Consider the following 17,533-nt stretch of genomic DNA (forward strand, 5'->3'; position numbering starts at 1 on the left):
ATCCAATGCTGGTCGTTTGTTAGTTTTGCCGATCCTACCTGCTACAGTCAGGATTTGAAAACTATCCCTTCAACTGGGTACAAATGGGGATCGGATTGGTATTGGATCGTATGCAGATCGTGCAACCATCGTATGGTCGTCTCACGCACTGCTCACGTTCATGATCGTTATGGTGTGTTCCCAGCATAAAGCATGTGTACAATCTGCATATATCTGTGAGATCCATTTGTATCTGGCCCTTTATTTGCACTGACTGATGCTAATAATATGTATAAATAAATTGTTCAATAAGATAGGTGGGTACAAGGGTTAGGAGACTTTGGTGGTAATTCTGGTTGGTTTGCAAACTCAATCTCCTTCTTTAATGACAAAACCATGTGCACTGCAGGTGGGGCAGATGTAACATGTGCAGAGAGAGATACATTTTGGTGGGGTTTGTACTTCAAACTGATATATATTCTATATTGCACTGTAAAAATAAAGCAGCCAGTATTTACTCTGCACAGAAACAGAATAACTCACCCAAATCTAACTCTCTCTGCATGTTACATCTGCACAACTACAATGCACATGGTTTTGTCCATTAAAGAATCAGTTTGCTTTTGCAAACCAACCAGAATCACGCCTTTGTACCTCCTAGGAGTAGCCTATTCTGCTGCATAGCATAATATTGTAGTTCCTTGTAAGGGGCTTAATTCTAACTTTGCAGTTGATCAGTAATCATGAGGATAAGCTCTTGAGATTCTTATTAACTATGTTTAAAATGCCAAGAACAGCAGCCTGCATGATATAATTAGATTCTGTTTAATGGTATGGGAAGTAGCGTGGTAAAAGAGGCATCCACATTCCTCCTGGTATCTCTGAGAGAACTCTCCACCAGTTGGCAAGGATTCTCTTACATACTGCTATGTCAGGGTTGCCGACTTTTAAGTGCTTCTCGCCGGGAGAAGCCCGGAGAGGTTGCTTTCCTTACCCGAACGGGGGGTGGAGCTTGACTGTGACATCATTAAGCCCCGCCTTCATTACGGGAAATAGGAGAAATGACTGATCTCCATGGAGGGGGTGGGGCTAAAAGGACACAATTGTGCCATTTTAGCTCCGCCCCCTCCTCTGAGACCCGCGGATTGCGGCATTTACATGCCGCGATTCGGGGGGCTCAGAGGGGTCTCCCAGATTCCGGGAGGGTTGCCCACCCTTCCGGGGGGGCCGGGAGGGGGACCTGATTTTCGGGAGACTCCCGGGAATTCCGGGAGGGTCGGCAACCCTGTGCTATGTATAATATCTGGAGCACTAAAAAAAATAAGTATTATCCCACTCTCAGCAAACATTTATTCGATAAACTAGCACAAATAACTTGTGCTATCCAGTGACATCATTCTGTCAAACAAAAAAAGTAAGTATACTCTTACAAATTTAAGAATATATATACAGAATTATTGTCAGTGGGAACCCGAAAAGAAATGATTTAAGGTGGTAAATGTTCCTGGAGTATGTTCAGGCAATAAGTTTGTTGTAAATTGATAGCTATTGCAGACGCTGCCATAAGAAAAGTACAATCTCAGATGGGGGAGGAGTGTGACTAGATAGCCATTCTCTGCCAATACAGATTTCAGGGGATTTACTTTTCCTGGGATAACTTTACCACTCCTGCTGGCTCTTCTGTGGTCATTCTCTTGCAAATTCTCTTGTTTGCTGTCTGCTATTTTCCTTCTGGCCTCTTACTATCGACCAGTGCTGTGCTTGTTAGCAGGCAGTGGGTTTGGGCCTGATGGACTCAACCGCAGAACTGCTAGAGGATGGTTTAGCATTTGCTGCTTAACGATTAGTTAGGTTAGTGTGGTACCCTGGAAAGGCAGAGGTTAACAGATGCTGGAAGCTTTAAAAAGCCATTGATTCTTATCAAGTGATTGGGGGTGATTCTATCTAGCTTAAACCAGTTCTTCCAGTTATTCCACATGTAGAAGGAGAACAGGAAGCAAGAGGGTCAAAGGACAAAGGACAGCACAGTTGTCAGAGTGAGCTAAACTTAGATGGAAGGAACAGGCTAATACCGATTTTACACCGCCACAAATTCCTTGTGAATCCAGGTCAGCAGCGGTGTAAAAGGGGTTAACCCGTGTCCCTTTACATGGGACTTCTACTCAGGTCCTGAACAGGGTAGAACACTGGTAGGACCTGGGTAGCAGGCAGTGTAAATGGGTATGCTGGGTCATCTGACCCGACTCCCATTTACAGCAATGGGGGCGCACATGGAGGTTGGGCGGGGGGCGCACACAGCCTCCACTGCTGTCTGCTGTACTGTGCAGATAGCAGTGGAGACCGGGAGGAGGTGAATGGATGCCTGTGTTCGGCATCCATTCACCTCACAGATGGGGGCAGGGGGTTGCACGGAGGCTGGGGGCAGCCCAGCAGCTTAGTTGGTGCTGGGCTTGCCCCCAGTGCAGCGGTCCGGAGCACAGCGTGGCGATTGGCGGTCCCGGTGCTTGGAGATGCTGTCATCTCCAAGCGCTGGCCCTGTTTACACTGCAGGTCAGCACCACAGTGTAAATGGCCAAAATACCGGATCCGACCTGGCTTGGAACCATCTTCCAAATCGGGTCAGATCTGGGATTTTGGTGTAAAAGGGGTATAAGTGTCCAGGGAGAAAGCCTGCCCTGAAACTGTGGACAGACTAAAGTGGGTTCCACGGTCCCTGCCATTATGGAAAGGAAAGCAGCATGTGGGTGTTGCTGTGAAGAGCGAGAGATTCCATATTTGTAGTGTGAGATGGGAGCCAGCAGCTTCTGGGAGAGAGAAGAAGGAGAAAGAGAGACCACAGTGGCAGAGCAACAGTGTGCAGAGTTCAGTGGAAGGAACAAGGGGAACCCCCACCTTTAGGCATACCCTAGAAGAATGACGAAAGGTGTGAGTCTTGGATTAGGTGCATCTGGGTGTCATGCGGCATGTTTAAAGGCTCCCAATCGAGTAGAGTCCATGAAATATCCTGTTTAGATAGACTGAGGGAATCCCCAGCGAATAAGGGAATAAGGGAAGAACACACCACTGGTACCTGTGGCCTACCCAAGACCAGCTGGAGCAGAGTAAGTGCGATGCAGTGGTATTCTGCCATACCTAGTACCAGGCGGGTGTTACATTAGATGTGTGTACTGATCTAACTAAGGGTCTTATTCAGACACGATCGCACAGCTGTGAATTCACTGCCCGGGCGATTATGGATAGACCATGCATGCATCTGGGCCATAGTGAGCATGCGTGACAGCTTCCAGTGACAAAAGTTTGTGTTTTTTTATTTGCATTCCGGCCACAGTTTGATTGATATGATTGATATGAAGACGTCGTTTGTGGGTGGTAACTGGTCATTTTATGGGAGTGTCAGGAAAAACGTAGGCGTGCCCAGACATTTTAGGGGAAGGCGTGTGACATCAGCTCCTGTTTGTATCGCAGCCACCGAGTAAGTCCTGGGCCACACACAGATTGCATACACTGGAGAAATCATTCACAAGCCATGCATGTCAATTTGTAGGCTTGCATGGGTGTAATTTAACTCTGGCTGGGTGGAAAAACCTGTTTGCAGGATGCTGCAAATCAGCAGCTGTGCAATCAGATATGAATTGGGCCCTTAGTAATCAATAATAACATTAACACAAAATACAACACAACACAATATAAAATAAAAATACAATACAAAGACCAGTGATCTCCAGGAATAACTTAAGCAGTCTACTTTTTATGTTGGCCATGACTTGGAGAACTAGTGACCTGGTAATATGCATACAAAACATGTGGTCACCACCTTTGAAGGGCCTTTAGTGCACCACAAAATGACATCACCGGTAGTGGCACCTAACCGTGATGTCAGTATTGTTAGTTTCGCAAAATGTTATTATATAACTATTGCTGGAATTATTATAATTATATTATTTTAATAATTATTTTAGATCTTCAGAGGTTGCGGGTTTTAATATTTAGCTACTGGTGGCAAAGACTTAAAGCCTTCAACTGAGCTTCTTTAAGATTCGGCAAGGAAGTCTCTGATCAGTCAAGATGAAAAGGTGTTCCCTTCACCAAAATGTGCTTCTATAGCTCAGAGCAAAACACAAATGTATTTTTTCACATTGTGTACTGCAGGTTTCATCAGGAAATAAAAAAGGCGACTCATCAAGTTGAGAGAAGGTTCATTATAAATAGGAACAGGCATTCAGATAGTGCTCTACAAAGCATCTGGCGCCATCCCTGTGCTCTGCTCATTAATATTTAAAGAATAAATATTTTTTTGCCTGCAGAGGCTTATCCATCAGAAGATGCAAAGCATGGTGAGATATTTATAAAGCTCTTCTCTGATTTACAAGCAAAAACTGACACTTTCCCCACAAACACAAAAATGTTACACATAAAATGACATCTTTTTTATTGCTTTTCACAGAGTCATTGTTGAGTTATTTTGATTGTGCTACAAAATGCAAATCAGTAATTGAGTGCATGATGAAGCCTTGCTTCCTGTTAAGCCGATGTGCATGAGATATGTGGTGGTTTCCAAATTGCATAGAAAACCTTCTCTCAAGCTACAGTATGATGTACGCACATTTTGTAATTTTTAACAAATCGGCCGCAAGTTGGATGCTCTATAGGCAAAAATATGAATGCGATACGGTCAGTTTATTGAGAAAGCAAACACAATGATCGATATCGGGAGATTGAGGTTGAGATTCTCAGTCTTGACCGACCAATCAGATAAGTGCATGACTGTGGGCAAGATTTCTCTGATTTATTGGTAAAACTGCAAAACAATCGTTCATAGACAATATACAATAAATCAGGCCAGACAACTGATATAGGAGGTTATTCTGATTGGAGCGGCCAAACGTGCGTACGTTCCAAAACAACGTACGCTATCCGTACGCGGCCGTTAGGGTTAAGTCCACCCACAACTCAGCCGCATTCGTACGGCCAGAAACATCGGCAAAGGGGAGTGGCGTACAATTGAGCGTACGCCAACGTACACGGACGGGCCAGCCCTTACACTCCGACAACTGGCGTACAATTGAGCGTACACCACCGTATACGGACGTCTCTCGGCCGTCTTCCCACCGACTTCTTGCGGCTATCTGAGCGTACGCCAGCTTGCACGGACGGGTCCCTATTGTTTTCAATAGAAAATTCAGCTTGTCACCGCTCGTGAGAGTGAGCGTACGTCCGTGTACGCTGACATACCCTTCACATATATGGACCTGCAAATCTTGCCTTTCAACTATAATTATGAAAATTAATTAATTGATTGAATTAATTAATGTGCAAAATAGTGGCCATGGGCTTAAAACATTGCTGAAACATCCGTTGTAGGTGTTAGATGTGGTTTATGTTATTGTATCATAAATACAAAACCTATGTTTGTATTAGAGTGAACACGTTGACACATGTCGACTTGTGTAGATTGAGTGTGCTACTGTGTAAAGTCTATGAAAGCACGTAGTGAATGTGTATAACTGTTTAACAAATACCTACCTTAGCATATATAAGCAGGTCTTACAAAGATTCTTACCTTAAATTAAACAAACCTTTAAATGTAGAGAAGTATAGAAAGATAAGCTTCCAATGTGTTTGAGTGATGTGTGTGGCTTGCAGGTAGTGAAATCATGGTTTGGACTTAATAGACGGCAGCATTGGTTATTACATTCAGGTGTATGTGTTTGGTAGTAATCAGCGTAAATTAGCTAACCCAGGCGCACGCTGGCATGCGGTATCTGTAGGGGTGGTTTGAGATGGCGGTTGGCGGCCGCCTGTTTTGTGTCCGAAATGAACGGTGCCTTAGTCGATCGTGCGGTAGTAGCACCGCTCATTTTTGGTGCACACCCCCGTGTACGCCCATATTTACGCCCATTTTCCCTCATTATTTCGGCCGCTCCCCTCATCACGCCCCTATGCCGCCCCCAATGCCCGTACACTCGCGTATAGTTTTTTTCGCACGTAGAGACCCGTCCGTAAGCGTTGTGGAGTGTTCGCGCCTGCGCATTAGCGAATGTACGCATGCGCAGATCATAAAAAAACCCGGGACGTACGCGTACGGCCCGGCCGCACCAACCAGAATAAGGCCCTTAGTGTGTGTGCTTTAGGCTGGGTAGATTCTCAGGGGTGGGGACTAATTACCCGGGCACAGGCCTGAGGGAGGGGCACAGTAGGGCCCCATAACCTGGCAGCTGCTGCAGCTCTTATCAACCTAGCCCAGAGCACATGCTGCTGTGTGCTGGGCTTCAGTGTGGCCAGGGAGGGACTTAAAGTGCTTTTTATTCTGTAATTCTTTTTTCCTAAGGGTGCATGTTCCCGCCTCCTGCAATTGGGCTATGCCCCCTGAAAAGCTCCTGTGCCCATCCAGAATCTCAACTGCCCCGTTGATACTAGAAATAGATACTGTATTGTTCATTTGAGCAATTAAGGATATATCAGTTGTGCAGACTGTAGGTGTGTACACCCAATTTGTCTGCAACTGCGTCATTCACAGATACTGTATATCACACAGCCACAATGCTGCACAACCAATGCTGATCTATCTGAACGGTATCTGAAAAAAACAGTATATCAGTGCAGCTGCATATGTGTATTTGTGACCTGCTGACCACCTGTGCAATGACTGCAGAACCATCAACACTGACATCACAAATCTAAGTGCCCGCCAGTTGTGTTGTCTGGCCCAACATATCAAGGTACCTATTGGAAAGTATACCTAATTGGTTGCTCTATCGGTGCAGCATTGGGTCACAGGGTGGGTGTACCCAGCCTAAGCAACCTTCCTATTAAATTACCAACTGTGTTAACATGTATTTATATGTCAGCTATATGTATAATATCACCATACTATACCCTTAAACTGGGACACTCCTGAATTACACAGGTTCTGATCTGATAAATCCAGGTAAAATGCCAGTTTGAAGTCAGCCAGCCACATGTAATTCATGAGTGTCTGTCTATATGTGTGTGTGTGTGGATTCAGTATTGAATCCCGGCGGTCGGGATCCCGGCGTTCAGAATCCCGACGCCGGAATCCCGACAGCCGAAATGCCGACAAGGGGGGGACGTGGATCGCCCCCCCTTGCGGGCTCGCTGCGCTCGCCACGCAGCGGGCCCGGTGCCTCGCTACGCTCGGCACACTAATTTATTCTCCCTCCAGGGGTGTCGTGGACACCCCAGGAGGGAGAAAGTGTCGGCATTTCGGCGGTCGGGATTCCGGCGTCGGGATTCTGAACGCCGGGATCCCGACCGCCGGGATCTTAACTGCATCCCGTCCGTGTGTGTGTGTGTGTGTATGTATGTATTTGTATATATATATATATATATATATATATATATATATATATATATATATAAAATAGCATTGTTTGTGAATAAAATAATTTGTCTATTTGATCTGGTAAATCTTTAATAATGTAGGAGTTTTTTTTAATTGCTCATTAACACTTGTAAATAATCCATGAAAGAGGCAGATTTGCACTGTCAGTACAGAGTATAAGAACAAACTAATTAGCTCCTGTTGCCAGTAGCCTGGAGACTGCTACACAATTCTCTGTATTATTTGCTGCAACTGAGGTTGAACTATTCAATGAGTTCTCATCATGTGGCCTCAACCAAATATATTTGCCGATTATGATTATTGAGATCAGGGAACATCTGTTTTAATTAGCTGACTATGCCAGATCCAGCCTAAAACATTGGTCTGTAGGAACATGATGAAACACTAATTAGAATGAGATGCTTGCTAAGAGCATTCTTGACTGATTACAATTATCACAAGTAAGCTAGCATAGTTCCACATTATCTCTGCAATCCTGTATCTATCTTATCTTCAATCATTTAAATGTGTAAAATTGAATATAGTAGTCATCATTTTGATAACATAAGTATAACTGAAATAACTAGTTGGTTGGTTAATTATTTATTATCAGTTATTTATATAGCGCACACATATACCTTAACGCTTTATATAGAATATTTGAACATTCAGGTCCCTGCCCCAGTGGAGCTTACAATCTATTCTCCCTACCACATATACACGTGCACACATTCATTCTAGGGTTCATTTTGTTGGGACTCAATTAACCTACTAATACATGCTTGGATTGTGGGAGGAAACCGGAGTACCCGGAGGTTAGTTTCAAGGTGGGACACCATCCGTGCTGCCCCAAAATATATTAATAAGTAGTATTACAGTAATTTTATTACTAAGCTCAGATGGTTGGCTCACCTTTTTTGAACTCTGTGCGGAGTTTGTATATTTTCTCTTTGGAATTTGGTCCTTATCTGCCATCAAATTCTATGTTTCTATGTTTCTCCGTGCTTGCGTGGGTTTCCTCCAGGTACTCCTGTTTCCTCCCACAATCCAAAAATATACAGGTAGGTTAATTGGCTCCCAACAAAATTAACCCTAGAATTAATGTTCATGCATATACATTTGGTAGGGAAGATAGATTGTAAGCTCCACTGGGGCATGGACTGATGTGAATGTTCAAATATTCTCTGTAGAGCGCTGCGGAATATGTGTGCACTATATAAGAAACTGTTAAAAAATGTAATAAATAATAAATAAGAGGTGCAGTTCTTTTACCCAGGTAGAGGGCATTACAGTAGTCTAGGCATGATGATACAAATGGATGTAAGACTGTAGGCAGAACTTCAGTGGAAATTAAGTGTTTGATACTGTGCCTTAGATGAAAGAATGAGGATTTTTTTTTGTGGTTGATACATAATTCTTAAGTGTCAAGCCATCCCCCAGAATGTCAATAAACTCACCATCGGGTATCCCCCTGGTCCACCCCGTCGGTTGACACACATAACTACAAAATTAACTTTACCTTACATAACTTAACCTAAAATATAGACACGACACAAAGTGCTGGCGTTTCAAAAGAATGTCAAATTTATTTTGACAATTAAACTAAGACTATGGGCCGTATTCAATGAGCCTAATTCGCCATGTTTTCTGGCGATTTTGTGCTATTTTCGTGCAGTACGGCGAATTTTTGACTAAAACGGTGAATCACCCTATTCAATGATCAGATGGCGAATACATTTCAAGGTTTTTTTCGCCATGATTCACCGAGTAGCAATCGCTATCTTTTTATAGTGAAGTGGAATGTGAACTTTTAAAATAAAGTGTTTTGTTTTTTACATTTGGTGTCAAAAAATCAGAAATTTTATTCTGAGGAGGGGCATGCTATTTTTATTCATGTGCTGTAAGCACATGAATATATATTTAATTAAAAAAAAAAGATATATATATATATATATATTTTTTTTTACACGAGCAGCCAGCAGGGGGCCGGAGCCGAGCCGCTCATTAGATATTCATATATTCACTGCACCCGATCATTACCATATGCACGATCGGGTGCAGTGAATATCTGCTTCCCTGCTGGCTCTCCCGGGGGGCAGCCTGTGCTGCCTGGCACCCGGGGAGCCCACCTCCCCCCCACAAACTTCTGGGGCAGGCAGGGAGACTTCCATCTCCCTGCCTGCCGCTGTCCTCAGGCTCCCTGCGCATCCACCGCAGGAGTTAAAATTCGCCAGTCAGGGGCAGCGAGCCCCTGACTCGTTGAATACTGGAGCCGGCGAGGCTCCGGAACGCGGCAGGCAGTGGCGAATGTGCAGCGAATCCTAAACAGGATTCGCTGCACGTCGTCATTTTTCTCATTGAATACTGCCCTATGAATGGTGGCGTCACTAAAGAACGGTCACTATAGGAAAGGTGGGGTTAAAGATCACTAAGCATACATACATCGCTGGTGATCACTCTCCCTGGTCAGCCACCAGGCCTGGTGGTGATGGCCATCCCCCGGACAGAAGCATGGCCCATGACAATCGATGTCCGGGGAGAGTGCACCCCACTACCTACACACACACAGAGTTCTTAAAGAATGATCATTCTTTGCTGCCGCCGAAGAAGAGAAATAGAGAAGGGTGGGTGGGACTTCTTGGACAGAAGGTGATCACTATAACTCGTGATCATTCCTACCCTGTCTAAACCCTCCCCCTGCTCTGATAGGCCTTGTGCCCATCCTCATTATAATAACATGTGACCAACAGCAGAGTGTCCCCTGTGAGAACCCTCAGTGGTTTATGTTCACCTCAGGCTTAATCAGCCTTCTGTGTTTCTGAATCAACACATGCTCATCGTGTTGTAGTTCAAGGGAAATCATTAATGATATCTAACTGTGTACCCAGCTTCAGAAGATACCATGCAGATACACTTTAGATATTAACCTGTTTTTTTCCCCTTTTCAAAACATCCAGACTCTTATACTGTACTTACTGTACAATGTATGCAGTGCACATGGGCCATTCTGGAGTTCTGCAGTGGAGCTGCTGATGCTGGTAAAATCACTTGGAAAATGAAGAAGTGGCCATTTATTAGAGGTTATTTATATACAGTAGCTCGCACAGATTCCGAAGCTCTTTGCAGAGAATATTTGAACATTGACATCAGTCTCTGCCCCAGTGGAGCTTACAATCTATATTCCCTACAACATCTACACACACACACACACACACACACACACACACACACACACACACATTCAGTCTAGGGTTGATTTTGTTGAGAGCCAATTAACCTACCAGTATATTTTTGGATTGTGGGAGGAAACCGGAGTACCCGGAGGAAACCCATGCAAGCTTGGGGAGAATATACAAACTCTGTACAGTTAGGGTCATGGCGGGAATGGAACCCATGACCTCAGCACTGTGAGGCAGTAATGCTAACCATTACTCCTTCTGTGCTTAATTTTCTGTCTTGTACAACCAATCAGACAATCATTGGCACATGTTTGTGGCCATGATTTCTCTAGTTTATCAGCAGAAAGTCATGACGATCTTTTATACACATTATACAATGAAACTGGCTAAGCATCCGAGTATTAACAAATTGGTACTATTGTATAGTGTGTACCTAAAATTAGAAATCTCACTGTATTGGATCACTTTTTTCGGTACTTGTGAGTTATCCGGGCGTCCGATTTTTTGATTGTATGCCTTAAGTTAAGGCATACAATCAGATGCGATGCGATGCGATATCGCATCGCATCGCATCGCATCCGACCATCGGATGCGATGACCCGATTTTTCCATAGGAATCAATGTTAAAATGGACTGAGTCCATTTTAACATGGAATTCAATGGGAAAAAGGGGTCCTTTTCATACCCCTACTATCCAAGTGGGCATGGAGTTGGATATAAATCTGTGGCGAGCGTAGCGAGCCACCGAGCCCGAAGCGTGGCGAGCGAAGCGAGCCCCGCGAGGGGCCGGTATTCCGTGTCCCCTCGCGGGGCTCGCTACGCTCGCCACGCTTCGGGCTCGGTGGCTCGCTACGCTCGCCACAGGTTTATATCCAACTCCATGCCCACTTGGATAGTAGGGGTATGAAAAGGACCCGATTTTCCCATTGAATTCCATGTTAAAATGGACTCAGTCCATTTTAACATTGATTCCTATGGAAAAATCAAGTCATCGCATCGCATCGCATCGCATCCGATGGTCGCATGCGATGCGATGCGATGTCCCGATCCGACCCGATTTAAAAATCGGACGCCCGGATAACTCACAAGTACCCTTTTTTCAAAGAAAATGATTGCTTTATATAAATAAACATATACATACATTAAATAATATATATATAAAAATAAAACAACAAGATAATTTGACGAATAAATAAACTGTTAGATGTTTTACAATTTTATAATTTTAACAAACTGTTTAGAAAAAATATTCTGCATCCATTGAGATGTACTGGATTTATATTCGTGCTAGGCAGTTGTAAAATGTGTCATTCCAAAGTTTATAGATTTCTCTGGGTACTTTTTTGTGCACTTGGGAATTTCCAACTGCATTAAAGTTGATATGTAAGATTCTACTCCTGTTAAATAATGAGGACAATGTAGCTCTACTCTATGTACTGGGTTTATGTTTTATATATTCAGGAAATTTATATCAAGGGTATAAATGGTGAAAGAGCCTCGTCTTATTCCAAGCACGTATGTTGCAATCATGCAAGGACTGGAATGTGTTTAGAAAACTCCCAAGTGGCAAAAAGCACCTGCGTATAAAGGCAGGGTCTGCTGCCTGTTCTCATCATTGCAAAAAACAGGATTTGTTGTTTATGTTTCCCTTCAACTTCGGTGCAGCCTGAGCAATCTACGAGTAAGGACCTTGCCTTAGGATGCATAGATCATTGTAATGAGGTCTATGAGACACCCGGAATGCTGTATAATATACTCCACTGCTTTTCAGACGGTTTATAATCTAGATGGTATCAGTAAGGAAAAACTATTTGTGTATGAAAAGGTGTGAAAGAGTGTGATGCCTTTCATAGGCGTGCGCAGGGGGTGTGCCAGGTTGGTGTACACAGGCACGCCCTAATATCCGGCACCCACTCACCCTTAGGAACAAGTCACTTAAAAAAAAATGACCTTTTGGTTGTGTCGACCTTTTGAACAAGTTAACTCAAGCCGCGTAGAACTTTTTCATGTGTTGACCTTTGGCCTGTGGACTAATAGTGGTCGACTTATTGACTGTCGTCCTTTGTACTGTTAACCTATTGACTGCATACCAAGCAGAGGGGTCCTGCTATATTGTTAACATTTGAGACCACTGCGTAATGGGGATCTCTGGGCATGGAGTCTCTGTCCAAAGTGGCTAGAACGTGAAATCTCTATATTATGTGGCTCTGGGCTGTAGGTTATTTTTAGTTGGCTAGCAGAAGGACTTTCTGGGCAATGGCTTCCAATGGTCACACTGTATGACGTGGGTCTCTGTTTTCTGGAATAATGTTACAATGTCCCTAACATTGAGAGTCTCTGCAGAAGCTATAATTGTTCTAGCAGTTGGGGTCATTGTGGGATTCCCTTTTGACTGTTGGGGTTTTTGCAATTTCATGAGCAGTAGGTAATCTGTACTATGTGGATGTCAATATAATCTACATGGAATAATGTAAACTGCGCAGGAGAGTGAATATTTATATAGTATAGTAAAATGGGTTAAAGAACTTACATAACGTGACAGGAAAAAAAAACACAATTTATTAAAAGAGAAAAGTCCAGTTGGTATAAAAAAATATACATAACATGGCATATGGCAGAATTGAACTGTGTGGCCAGACGAAGGGCCTGATTCTGCAGGTAAGACAATCGGGATCTCAACAGTTAGTATAACAGTTAGAATCCCAACTGCCGGTGCTCCATTAGGGGGGATCCCAACTGACAGAGGCTTCTTTAAGCTTGCCCCCTTGTCAGTGCACCAGCAGTCAGGGTTCCGATGTCGGTATACTGACTGTCGGGATCCCTATTGTCGGGCAGTCATACCACACCTGATTCTGCTTGACTAGATAAGCAGCGAAAATCACTGCTTACTAAGCCCTAAAAAGGCTGCCCCACTGAACACCCCCCCGCCTTCGAAAATAAATGTCAGTCTCAACTATTTTCTATTTCCTTCGGTGTCCTGTGATGTCCGCCGTCTGCCCCTGGCAGGCATCGGTAGGCCCTCATTCCAGGGGAACGCCCAGCATTTTTATGGGGATGCCCATAAAACGCTGGGCGTTCCCCTCCAGACACCCCCTGTCTGCTTCCCCCCCCTTCCCGTAAGAACACCTCAGTGAATGTAATAGTCGAGAAGGTGTTCGTACAGTGGCCCTGCAAATGCGTACATGGGCAGAACTGCACAATTGGTCCCTGGAGCCAATAAGCCGGGTCTGTTTGAAGATGAATCAGGCCCAATTTCCTTTTGAAAGGAACATAATCTATGCAATTTCCCTGGTAATTGGGTCTTCATTGTGACTGGCAATGGAGTCTAATGTAAAAACTGTGGAAATGGTGCGGGAGTTGTTCAGAAGCACTGCACGGATATACAGTACCATACATTTGAGAAAAAAAAAACACTAAGAAGAAGTGGAGCAAACATAGCTGCCATTGTAGATCCCACAGGCTCTAAGTCTTAATCCTAAATACTGTAAACTGGTTCACATAAATGGGAGACAACTACAGGTTGAGTATCCCTTATCCAAAATGCTCGGGACCAGGAGAATTTTGGATAATGGATTATTCCGTATTTTGGATATTTTAATATTTCAATGATGTATCTTGAGGTATCTTGCATTTATGTTGTGCATATACATCAAACACATGAAATAAACACAAATATATTTTATTTGTGCATAAAACATGGTTTCAAAACATGAAACAAAGTTTGTGTACTATCTCAGGCACTGAATTTAAATGCCAAGCAATCATTGTCTTGCACATATATAGTGCCAGTTACATATCATGTCCCCTGTGATGCTGTTACCAGTAAGTTTTTAGCAAAAAAAAAAATTTTTGTTCACTTTCTGGAATGTATGGTTTTCGGAATAATTCGGATAACGGATACGGGATACTCAACCTGTACAGTACGACTTTAATTGTTTTTTAAAATGATGTGAAAGTTACTAGTACAGGACTATACATAATTATTACATGACATTACAGAGTCCCATACACTGCTATTGCTAATAATGTGTTTGTCTCTGATATTGTGTTTACTTCCAAAATTCAAACATTTCTATTTTGGCAATTTTATTCCAATCTCAGAGAGAATGAAGGATGATTCCTTTGTATAATGCAATTGCCATACTATTTTTGTCTTTCCATTTTAAGATTTGCATATGAAATAATTAAGTACGCAGATGTGATTCTATAAATACAGAAAAAGCACGTAAATGTTATGGACTAACAGCACAGTTACTAATTAAGCACACAATGCAAGATGCCGTATACAAAGCAACAACTCCTAATATTTCATATGGTTATTTTAGAAGCTCATCAGTCCTGATGAAATGATATCTCACTATATATAGAAATGAGATCTTTTTTTTCCTATGTATTCCAGATTTGTTGTCAACAAGCTATTTGTACAAGTGGAGATCTCATCAACAAATGCAGATATTTATAATACCAAATAGCAACTTTTATACGTATGGATGTAAGGAAGATGGTGAGCACTTATGAGCAATAAGATAGTGATTCAGATCTGATTGCTCAGGACCGAATTGGCCCCCGATGGCCAGGATTTGCTAATGCGAGAATGGTGGGTGGGAAGGATTGGGGGGCGTCCAGCATTTCCCAATCCTTCCCATGGGTGTTGGGCGCACCCATGGAAATGGGATAAAGTGATAGTTCTTCAGCTAGGATAGAAAATACTATTGCCTGCCAAAGATAGTAAAGTATCAATAAGTGAAATAATATGTGATCGTAAAGTTCATGCTATTAGAATTCACTGACAGGGGTCCTGCTTGCAGCGTAGTGGTCTCTCCGTCTTCTCCTTATCTTGGCTTGTATTACTTATCAAATTATATATAGTTTGTCCTTCTTAGGTGGGATGCGATTGGAAAAATACACTCCCATGGTGAGAGGGGCGAGTGGTCCTTAACCGCAGATAGATTTGTCAAGTCACTGGCATGGAAGTATTCTCGTGTGTATGTATATCTATGGAGTAATAGACAAATTTCAATGAGTTTGCTGAAATGCATCAATAAATCATCAAACTGGGGGAAAGGAAGAAGTTTAACCACTAGTATAAACCACTACATCTAATACAGTGATGGCTAACCTTGACACTCCAGCTGTTGTTGAACTACCCATCCCAGCATGCCATGCATCAGTTTTAGCATGGCCAAATAGTAAAACTGTAGCAGGGCATGCTGGGATGTGTAGTTCAACCACAGCTGGAGTGTCAAGGTTAGCCATTACTGATCTAATATCTTGGCTTTGATCCCATTGATTCTGTCGCATACACATCACTAAAAGTAATATTTTCTGTCTTAGGTGCAACGCTGCCATTATAAATAAAATATAATGAAGCTGCATATGTAACTAATACTTAATATTGTCTAGATTATAATGATTTGTGATTTCAAGCTAGACTGAATATTAGGCTACATGAATGTTTTTATTTTTATTATTTTACTATTGCTTTGTTTCTTATATATCTAAATGTATTTTCCTGTGTACTTTCAGCCTGGGGTCATTCGTAGCCACATGAATCAGAAGAGTATTATGGCCTGTTGATGTGGACTCCACAAAGTGATCTTCCTGTATCACCATTTCAAGCTCATTACCAAACACAGATTTGTTTTAGAACTGTAATCTCATTGTCCAGTAGTAAACACTGGCATATGTAATAGAGTAACCCAACAGAAAATGGAAGATGGCTTCAGAAATGATTCAAACTTTTACCAAGGAGCCCGCGATATAGCTAGAGAAGTGAAGAGACAGACCAGCAACCAAGCCATGGATGACTACTCAAGGTACCAAGATAATACTTATGGACATTATGCACCCAATGATGGCTACTATAATAGTGGAGAGCAGGCCAATCAGGATGAAGATGCGCAGAGTGATGCAACAGAGGGCCACGATGAAGATGATGAGATATATGAAGGGGAATACCAGGGTATACCTCACCCTGACGATGTAAGGGCCAAACACAAGGATGCAAGCATTAAAGATGAATTTAAAGACCATGCTGACATTATGGCAGAAAGAATGGAGGATGAGGAGCAACTGGCTTATCAATATGAGAACATCATTCAGGAATGTGGCCATGGGCGGTTCCAATGGACCCTTTTCTTTGTTTTAGGACTAGCCTTGATGGCCGATGGGGTAGAAGTCTTTGTTGTGGGATTTGTGCTCCCCAGTGCTGAGAAAGACATGTGTTTATCACGCTCAAACAAAGGAATGCTGGGTAAGAATTCAGACATATTTTTGTTTAAGTATAATACAGTGGAATAATATGGATGACTAAAGGTGTGTACACACGGTGTGATTGCGATTTGATCTGGATTGAATGGCATGGCAAGCAAAACGTATTCGCTTTTGACTATATACAGTACAGATCTGTACTATATAGTCTTTCCTGCTCAGTCTATTCTTCTGTTCGATTATCACTAAAGAGGAGCGGGCATCTGGATCAAATCGGCATCGAATGTTGCTGAAAACCATTCGATTTCGATTCAATCTATTCAGTTTTTCCTATATATAGTCAAAAACTAATAGAAAGTCATAATCGCACCGTGTGTACACTACATAGGTGTACTTTTTATCTACAGTAATTCCAGTAGATTGCAATTTGGTATATGATGTAACTGAAATATATACTGATTTTAGCTATGCTCTGCTCAGGAGCCCACTGACATGTTATCAGTCATTTAAATATATGTTTTATGGTGTTATAATTCAAACACGTGTCACAATGAAATGCACTTCATTTAGAATACGTATTCTGTATCTATGGGTTAAACATAGTGTGCTAAATATACTGTAATAAGCAGCGAGAAGCTGGAGGGGCGGGAACTTGAAAGTCTCGCTTTAACCTCTGACGGACTCGCTGACTCATCATGAAATCTCCGGAACCATGAAGACTAGGAACTTGAAATTTGGAAAGTAACTTACTTTTATGACATAAGCACCCACTAAGAAGAGATTTATTAAAATTCCCCACCCCAGGTCAGTATATCAACAGAAT

The 17,533-nt window shown here is 42.6% G+C and overlaps 1 protein-coding gene across 3 annotated transcripts in view; it reads left to right on the forward strand.

Moving 5' to 3' along the window:
- Window positions 1-17,533, forward strand: part of SV2B (synaptic vesicle glycoprotein 2B) — a 124,107-nt gene that overhangs the window by 69,812 nt on the left and 36,762 nt on the right. For 2 of the 3 annotated variants that reach the window (XM_083184229.1, XM_083184230.1), the window contains one exon: window positions 16,027-16,753. The exons of the other annotated variant lie outside the window; for it this stretch is intronic. In XM_083184229.1, the coding sequence (XP_083040355.1) occupies window positions 16,210-16,753 (544 nt within the window). In that variant the 5' untranslated portion in view covers window positions 16,027-16,209. The remainder of the gene's footprint in view (window positions 1-16,026; window positions 16,754-17,533) is intronic. 3 annotated transcript variants of the gene reach the window in all.

This window comes from Crinia signifera, chromosome 4, assembly GCF_055691185.1.
Source record: "Crinia signifera chromosome 4, ASM5569118v1, whole genome shotgun sequence".
Lineage (NCBI taxonomy): Eukaryota > Metazoa > Chordata > Amphibia > Anura > Myobatrachidae > Crinia > Crinia signifera.